Below are 9,517 nucleotides of genomic sequence, written 5' to 3'. Positions count from 1 at the left end.
TTTGATTTTCTAGTTGTCTCTAAAAAATATTACTTTAATTGTCAATTTGAATTTCAACGAATCTTTGAAATAAATTCATCTGATAGAATTTATTTCTAGGATAAGTTTTTATATTCATGCCTTCATAAATATTTTTCCGTTCTGATCAAATGTCTTTCAGGCAATTTTGGAGTCTTGTGGCATGTGGGTGGACTTAGAATAAATTCCTTCGAATTTATCAATTTTCTGACCATCTTGCTCTTTTGCCACATTGTGCTCCTTTGACTTGAACATTGTGCTCCTTGACTTTGAGCATTGTGCTTCTTTCAATACATTGTGCTTCTTTTATGACATTGTGCTCTTTGAAGACATTGTGCTCCTTAGGTGGCATTGTGCTCCTTTCAGATTTGTTCACATCGTGCTTCTTTGGTAGACATTGTGCTTCTTTTGGACACATCGTGCTCCTTTGGACGCATCGTGCTTCTTTTGGACACATCGTGCTCCTTTGGACACATCGTGCTCCTTTGGACGCATCGTGCTTCTTTTGGACACATCGTGCTCTTTGGACGCATCGTGCTTCTTTAGGACACATCGTTCTCCTTTGGACGCATCGTGCTCCTTTAGTATACATTGTGCTCTTTTGAGTACATCATGCTCCTTAGCACACATTGTGCTTTTTTCAGCACATCATGCTCCTTAGCACACATTGTGCTCTTTTCAGCACATCATGCTCCTTAGCACACATTGTTCTCTTTTGCGAAATCTGCCTTATAAAAATATAGGTCCTTTGGGGAAATCGATCTCGGGTATGATCGTTTTGAGTAAGGACTCTACCATTTCGCCGTTAGGCTCATCCGGTCATTCCTTGCAACATTATTGCTTTATGCTCTTTCATGGATGAATACTTGAAGGACCAAAATTAATTTCTCAATTAATTTTGTTCTTCCTGTGGTAGATTCCTTCTGATTTTATTATTCTGATTTATGATGCTTGTACTAAAGACTCAAAAACTGAGGGGATCTAAAGTACATTTGGCTCATCAAAACATACAAAAATATTCCTATCAGCCCACTACCCACACGGCTGACAGATGATGTGATGGGCATTAATTGCCCGTATAGGCACTTGAGTGGAATTTTCTCTCCTCATTTAATATGGAATGATCAAAACTGATCTGAGCATGATCTTATCACTTTCCCATAAGCTGATCAGTTACCTTTTGAGGGAGTGAAACTGGTTGAATATTTAAAATTCAAATCACCCACCCCAAAATCGGGCTGACTCGTATTTGAGTACCCGGTAACAAATGGAAACCTACAAAAACCCCTACTCTCCATACTTCTCATCTTTCACTTATTATTGATCTCAAAATCAAAGTGTCATATCTGTATCCCTCAACACCTCAATGGCGGATAAAATCCAAGATACCCTCTCGAATGAAGAACCAGAAACCCCAGCCTGTTTGGATATTCCTTCCTTCCCAACGGAAGATATACAGTTCATCGAATCTAGGGCACCACTCATAGTCGGAGGAAGCATGTGGGACACTCATGGGTTCCTCGAGTATGTTCTTGATCGAAGGTTTGGAGAAAGATATCATTAATCTGCTTACAGAGACCGGACTATACAGAAAAAGCCCCGGTGATATCACAAAGAAACTAGGCTACGGATTTTTGGTTAGTCATTTACTTGTCACAAAGAATATTCTCATGAAACCAGGGATCCGACCAGGACAAAAAGCCTGCCACATGAAGCAGAAACCCTCTGGTTATGACAAGCAGAAAGCTTTGGAGCTGAATATTCCTTTAGAAGTGGTTAAATCCAAACGAAAGTCAAGGACACCGAAAGGATCAGAAGATGACCAACCAAAGCCGAAAAGACAAAAGAAAGAGAAACGCTCCTCTCGGATTAAGTCAAAAGAGTAAGCAATCAGTACATTCACACCCACTTCCATCTCTCCAAAATCTCCCACAGAGAAGGACATTTTCGCTCTCCTGTGAGACCGAAGCTTGGTGCATCTTCTTCCCCGAATGTAGACAAAACACCGAGAGAAGCATCCTCTCAGGTGGAAGAACACACGAGAGACGCACTTTTCCGGGGGGAAGGTCAGACGAAAGAATCTTCTCCTGCAAAACCCTCTGATCAACAGGCACCAAATCTTGGCCAAAGTTCTCCACAAGTCCTTCATCCACAAGAACCCATTTCAGCAGAGCGAGACATTCATAGTTCGACACAAGAACCTGCTGCTATGGACATGGAGGCCGGTCACTTAAGTCTTCCACAATAACCTGGCTTGCCAGAAAAGACGAAAGAATTGGCTGCTAAATTGGATGAAATCTCGTCTCTTCCACAAGAACCTACTAATGCAGAACAGGCAACGACAAATCTGACACAAGAACCTGTATTGGTAGATGAGACAGCCAATGAACCAATTGACACTGGTATCACCCTCCAAAGACATCAACACCTGTTCCCGAAGTCACAACAAAACCACCAGTTGCTGCACCCATTCCTCCATCTCCGGATCAATTGCTTCGTGAGTCTATTGAAAATGACTACAATCGAGTTTTGCAATGGCAAAAATGGCGCACGGCCCCCTTGAACACATTCATTGAAACTTTTGAAGTCATGAAAGATGAAGAAGAGTTTGCCCTTGAGTGGCTTGAAACAAGGATCTGAATGAAGCTCTACGTCTTGAAAAGATAAGACGTGTGTTCTCTTACAAAATAACGAATCGTACTCTCGGAAAGGATAAAGCTCTTATTTGCATTGAGCTCAACAAACCCCCCTTGGATCCGGCATTTGAGGAAGAGATGAAGGAAGTTCGCTATGCCTTGTTAATTTCCAAAGTCAAAACCATCCTGGAGAAAGAACATCAAAATGATCCTAACTGCAGTGTCAGTGGCTTGAAAGATGATCAAGGCCAAGAGATTGACACGACGAAGATGAAGAAGACGAAGACAGAGATGATGATGTCGAGGATGTAGACGACGAGAACGGTGACAATGATGATGACAATAATGATGATGACAATAATGATGATGACAATGATAGTAACAATGGAGCAAATCTAATGTATGACAGTCCATCTCCTCTCTTGGTAGGTCCTGCTTATGACACTGTTCCCGAAAGATCTCCAGCTCAGAAATCACCGTCCGAAAGTGATGGCACAAGGGAAGCATCACACCAAGATGAAGACGTTTCAACTACTCAGCCTGAAGATCTGTCTCGAGCTCTCGTTCCACATGTTCGGCCCATGAACGAAACTCCAATAAAACGAGAGGAAGCAGTTGTACATGAGGATAAACTGGAAGCCTCCCCAATTCTTCTAAGTTCGAGCAGTGGTGGCAAAAAGGATGCCCACTTCAAGGAGACCAAGTTGAAACCCCACAAACAAATATTGAAGAAGACTCCCTCCTGTATCTCCACGAGTAGTCATGAATCTCATGAGAGAGACTGTCCATGCTGCCGAAACCATACATCAATAATACTTGATCATTAGGCAAAGGGACACCAAAGTCTTGGAAGACTTGTCCAAGAAAGTGGATCAGTTGATGGCTGCACCAGCTTAACCTCGTCCGCCACCGCCAGAGCCGTCTCAACCTCCACCGCAAGCTAATCCTGATCAACAATTTCACAAGCACGTGGCTAAGGAGCTCCATGAACTTCACACCGCTGTCAACAAAGTGGCTCGTCAACAGCACGAACTCAAACACTCCCATTTCAATCTCAAAGAGTTATTGACTTAGCCTGCTCAAAGATAGACACTTCACAAGACAACACATATCAATTGGGACAATATGCTCTTCAAACTCTCGGATATGCCCAAGATATTCTGAATGCAATCAATCAGCTCCCCAACGTTCCTCCTACCACATGTGCGATGATGCCAAAAAGGGGGAAAAGAGACATCATGAAGATGATAGGGATGACGATCATCCGAGGGAGAACACGAGAGAACGATCTCCATCACCAAGAAAAGATGAGCGAAGAAGTACAAATCCTCTATCCAGATCTCGTGGTCACCATCCTTCTCAGTCGAGACATTATTCAAAACGTGGCCATTCTCAATCCAGATCACAGTCTCTCAAGCCTCGTCAATCTTATGGCTCTGAATCAAAATTTGTATTTGCCGGGCTCTCCAAGAGAGAAAAGGCAAGCCGAAGGCAGAAGTTCATGAGGGACAGAAAAATAACTATGGATGGAGTCAGTGACTTTGTTGAATACAAACCTTATGAAGAAGGTAGTGGAAAACGTTTTGAGGGTTGCAATGTCCCTACCTGGCTGAAGACAAGGGACAACCACACCAGACAAGATCACATAAGCACCCAAAACGAAAGAATAAAGAGTCAAAATAGAGAACTATGGGAGAAACATGAAGAAGAAGCCCGGATAAGAGCATGAACTGAAGGAAAGAGAGAGAGTAAAGAAGCTTATTGAAGATCTCACGAATGTAACCAAACATTCTGAGGATGGTGTCATCTACAATGCAGCTTTCAAAGTGCATACCGAGTCTAGAAAGAGCTACAAAGAAGGAATGAACTCTTTTGAACTCATCTCATGGTGGAAAGCTGGAGTAGTTGCAGGAGCAGACATTCGGGAGGCCTACAACAACTACATAAGCCTCAACATTCGTGGAAAATACGAAGACCTAGTCTAGACAAATCCAATCAAAGTCTTCAGAGAACGAATCAACAAGGAAATCGACACCAACATAATGCTCAAGCAACAAGAAGAAAGGGACGCTCGTGAACGAGAAAAGGCCAAGCCATAAATGTCAATCTCTCTAGATTCGTAAGTTGTTCTTCTTTTTGTTTATCTTAAAAAGTTTTTGTAATCATCTTTATCATTATATATAAAGTACTCGTTGTTACACATCTCGTGTCACTTGTCTGAGTTACTTGTCCTTGTCTTTCCTATTAATGGTTTCATCTAGAAAAGACTTGTAAACTCTCGAGTAAGGCTGACTTGTAATGGAAAATCCGTTATGGAACCTTTTATCAGCTTTATAAGAAGAGTATAGGTTTTGGCATCATCAAAAAGGGGAAATTGTTAGGAACACTTGTATTAGGATTTTGATGATACCAATGTAACCTAGAAAGTAGACCCCTAACCGTTACTTCTTTAAATCGCCGCTTTCGTCCTAGACGAAAGTTGCCATAACTCAGATGTAATTCGTGTTAGGTTAGCCAAACACACGAAGACGAGTTATGCTTAGTTGTTAGGGTGATCAAGACGAAAGAAGACGCGAAGCATGAAGCACATTCAACGAGAGTTTAAGAGGAGTTGTCATTGAACACGAAAGGACATTCTTGTAAATGATAATCCTTCGAGACATCCCTTCTCACCAATAGCAAGAAGAATGTCTCCTTTGTCTGACTTGACAACATCCTAGGATAAAAAGGACCTCAACTTGTGGGACACACATATCAAGGAGCATTAAATGAAGATGTACTATTTCCTGAAGCTAAAGGACAAAACCCTAAGGCTCTCCATGCCATCAACGGCTACAAGGTACAACCTCATTAATGGAGCATTTAATGCATGAAGCTCCCCGGTCCTTACCCACTGGATAATAGGTTCAAAAATTCATCTCTTTCTAACGGATGAATTTTTGCTCACCTATATAAACCCACCTTCATCAACTAAGAAGGTGCTGGTTCTATTCACTCGATCTATATACATGCAAAAGCTCTTAAACGCTCTCAGCTCTCTCAAGCTTTTGTGAACCAGTGTTAAGGTGCTAAGATACTTGAAGAAGGTCATTGATCATCATCTTACACCTTAAAGAAGCCTTGCCTTTTGTACGAAGCAATCATCCCTCTCAGTCAAGACTTCATCACGTTGGAGAAATCAGAAATTATTTTCTACCAACCTCAACTCGGAAGAAGAAGCTGATATAGGCGGAGTAAACTCGAGGAGTTTAAAAACCTACGAAGGCTGTCCGGCTTAGTGATCAAGGAAGTCTTTGTGTAATTGTGCTAACGAGTGATAGTGCAATCCTTCCATAAGTTGTGGAAGAAGAGTGGAGTAGGCAACGTTAGCTAGAGCTGTCAAAACGGTCTCGCGGGGGGGCGGGCCAAACACACCAAAGCCCGTCCTCGTGCGGGACGGGCTACAAAGCCCGCCTCTTAGCGGGCTTGGAATGTGGTCGACCCGCCCCGCCATGCCAAAGCCCGCTGGCGGGCGGGCTAGCCCGCCAATCAATTTTTTCACTGTGTTAATTTATTTTTTTTATAAAAAAAATAAAATCACTGTACAATATCCTTCACTAACACAGTAACACTACCTAGTATTGTATTCCTATAAATCTATAATCATATAAGTTATAACACACTAACACAATTACACAAACCAAAATAACACAAAAAATAATATGTATTAAATACTAAATATATATACAAAATATATATGTATTAGCCGGTCGCGGGCTAAACCCGTGACCCGCCTGACCTGCCCCGCTTGGACCCGTGACCCAGGCGGGACGGGCTAAAAAGCCCGCCTCCTGGCGGATCAAAATTTGAAGAACCCGTCCCCTACTTACGGCGGTACGGGACGAGTCGACCCGACGGATAAAACCCATTTTTGACGGCTCTAACGTTAGCCGAACCACTATAAAATCTCTCGTCCCTTTATCTCCTTACTTTCGCTTTTCATATCTGCATCATATTGTCCTCATTATCTTTACCGAAAGTTTTCTTATATCGAAAACTCGTGCAAAGCAAACAAACGAAGTTAACATTTCCGCTGCGCCAAAACACCGAAAGGTCGTTTTTAGGGCAAATCACGAAAAGAGTCTATTCACCCCCCCTCTAGACTCTCACTACAACTCTATCGGGACCAACAGAGTGTGAATGGTTACTAATAATAGTGCTTGAGAATGAATAAGGAAATGAAACCCTTATGTTATTTGGGTATGAGTTTTTCAATTGATGGGGTATTCGAAACCCATAGTAGTGTTCTAAAAACCTATCAACCAAACAACAACAATCACTTTCATACTCATTCCTATGAGCAAAACCCACCAACCAAACACATCCTAGATGTAACTTTCATAATTTTTGAATGAAATGCATGATAATAGATTCATTTGAAGAAGTTGAAGAAGTGAGCCATTTGATGACCATAAACTTGAGTGCTGATAGGGGCCGTGGTTCTATGAGGTGAAAGTTTACAGGAGATGAAATTACCCCGTAAATGTAAAAGATGTCAAATATAGCTTGATGATTAATAGAATGGGAAGGTGTTTTTTTTTTTTTTTTTTTTTTTTTTTTTTTTTTTTAATACATTAAGTTTCCCAACTTAGGCTAGACTAATCTTAAGTCTTCAGAACCTTTGTCCAAGAGCCGCTAGAGGAGGTAAATCGCGAGCCGCCTCGTCAATCCCTAGGTTCTCACCCCTTGCCTGTACATTTTGTGCGGTGATCGGTCAAGGTCTCCTAATAACCCTCTAGGATCCCACTCACACTGCCACTGGAGTAAGGCTTTAGAATGGAAGGTGTTTTATTTTATTTTTTTTATTTTTTTTATTTTTTGATACATTAGGTTTTCCAACTTAAGTTAGACTAATCCTACACTCACAGAAACCCTGTCCAAGATCCGCGGGAGGAGGTAAACTGCGAGCGTCCCATCAATCACTAGATTCCCACCCCTTGCCTGTCTGCTAATGACTCTCTAGAGTGGAGCAATGCTTTAGAGTGATAGGTCAAGCCAACTGAGCTAGTCCTGTGGGGCATGGAAGGTGTTTTTAGTTTTTACACTATAATAATTGACAGCATCGTTGTGTGGTATAGTTAATAGTTAATTTAAAGATGCTATATATATTCTAACTGCATCAGAAGTGTATGCATTTTCATGTTACTTTTGTGCATTTCCACAATATATGGTATCTGTTATCTTGTGTGCTGATGGCATTATATTTTTCAATTAACCATACTTTTTTTCTTCTCAAGTTGGGAATGGCGTGAATCCTAATGGTAGTAGGTCAAGATCTGTGGCAACAAATATTGGAATGAGTTCAATTGGAAGATCTGTGGCTACTTCAACAGAAGATATACTAACCAGGACTATGTGGTCTAATGGTACCCGGTTGGACTTCCATTTGGAAGATTATGAGTTCGAGCCTCAGTGGAGGTGTTATTGGTTCTTTGTGTTTCAGTAGGTTGAGAAAGTATATGAACAGATACTACAATGTAATAGAGCCAGTAACTTTCAAAAAAAAACAGAAGATATACTAGAGTTCCAACGTAAGGAAATGATGAACTTAATTTTTAAGATTTGCATTATAAGCAGATGCTAATAGTCCACATTAATAAAATAAGAGAGAACATATGTGTTTATAAGTCTGAGTTAAACTAACTAATTGATTGGATTCATACTAAGATTATAACAAAATACGCAATATAGTCATCGACTATAGTGATTTTACACAATTTAGTCTATTGTTAAAAATTCTGAGTGTTAGAATAGGGTCTAATGGTACGTAATTTCTCATTATTTTAGTACGAAGATTTGCATTTATGCGTGGATCTGGGAAAGAAGAAGTAATTCAAGACTATATTGGGTATTATATTACCTCCAGTATGAATTAATTTAATATACTTAATAATTGTACTCTATCTGGTTTATGGTTTATGGTTTATGGTTACATTCATATATGGTGTCTACACTTAATCATAATTTCATTTTTATCTTGTGGCCTATAGTTTAAGACATCTACCATGATAATATGTAAAATGAACTTTTGCTTGTTGATTAAAGGCAGCTATGTTTTTGGAAGTGCAGGATTTGAGAATCTTAGCCTATTCTCAGATCAGATCTATTTATTTATTTTTTTTTGAAAGAGTCCATAATCATAATTATGGTGATAATACAACCTTTTATTAATGTTTTGAACCTGTTATAACTCTTTTTTATATTCATGTCTCGTATCAATTTAGAGGGAAATCCTGATCTCCGCGGATTCTTTGGAGCTTTTGAGAAGCCTGATTCATTTTATGATGGCTAGAGCAAACCAACTTCCCCTCAAAGTTTTGCAACCGTTAGGTCAGTTTTCTTTTTCAAGAGTGCTGCGCTCTACATGATTATTATTATTTTGGTTAGACCATGGTCCCTGTAGTAGTGTGATCTATAAAATAAGTATTATTCTAATTATACTTTAGTTTTATTTGATAATATTGTTCTATTTTTTAGTTTCATTTTCCACACACACTAGTTTCATTATAGCAATATTAAAGTATCATTTTAATTCTACTATAGTTTCATTTGACAATATACATTATTGTATGAGCTTTATTTTGTAGTTTCATTTTTTTACACACACTAGTTTAATTATAATAATGCTAAGAGTTAATTACCGAAATGGTCCCTTAACTATAGCGAAATTATTAATTCAGTCCTTGACTATTTTTTTTGACCAATTAAGTCCCTCAACTTTAAAAATTTTAAGCAATTTGGTCCTCCGTTATTTGACCGTTAGTCAACCGTTAACTTGAGACCAAATTGGTAATTCGCTATAGTCAAGGGACCATTTTGGAAAT

At 39.8% G+C, this 9,517-nt stretch overlaps 1 protein-coding gene across 1 annotated transcript; it reads left to right on the top strand.

Annotated features, from left to right (window-relative positions):
- Positions 1–1,384: 1,384 nt before the first annotated feature.
- On the top strand, positions 1,385–4,383 carry LOC109160683 (uncharacterized protein DDB_G0287625-like). The gene is made up of 6 exons (XM_019308957.1): positions 1,385–1,560; positions 1,610–1,900; positions 1,954–2,147; positions 2,280–2,420; positions 2,925–3,398; positions 3,833–4,383. Exons 1-6 carry the CDS (start codon positions 1,385–1,387, stop codon positions 4,381–4,383), a joined length of 1,827 nt encoding a protein of 608 aa, XP_019164502.1.
- Positions 4,384–9,517: the final 5,134 nt, after the last annotated feature.

This window comes from Ipomoea nil, unplaced genomic scaffold, assembly GCF_001879475.1.
Source record: "Ipomoea nil cultivar Tokyo-kokei standard unplaced genomic scaffold, Asagao_1.1 scaffold2877, whole genome shotgun sequence".
Lineage (NCBI taxonomy): Eukaryota > Viridiplantae > Streptophyta > Magnoliopsida > Solanales > Convolvulaceae > Ipomoea > Ipomoea nil.
The sequence above is the reverse complement of the archived record's forward strand: the minus strand, read 5'-3'. Positions and strand labels throughout refer to the sequence as shown.

Excerpts from the sequence above, each read along its gene's own strand:
- LOC109160683 (XM_019308957.1), top strand. The coding sequence starts at position 1,385 with ATGGCGGATAAAATCCAAGATACCCTCTCGAATGAAGAACCAGAAACC. Across the intron at positions 1,561-1,609 it reads GAGTATGTTCTTGATCGAAG|AAAAAGCCCCGGTGATATCA; the intron begins GTTTGGAGAAAG and ends CGGACTATACAG. Across the intron at positions 2,421-2,924 it reads CAATGAACCAATTGACACTG|ATGAAGAAGACGAAGACAGA; the intron begins GTATCACCCTCC and ends GACACGACGAAG.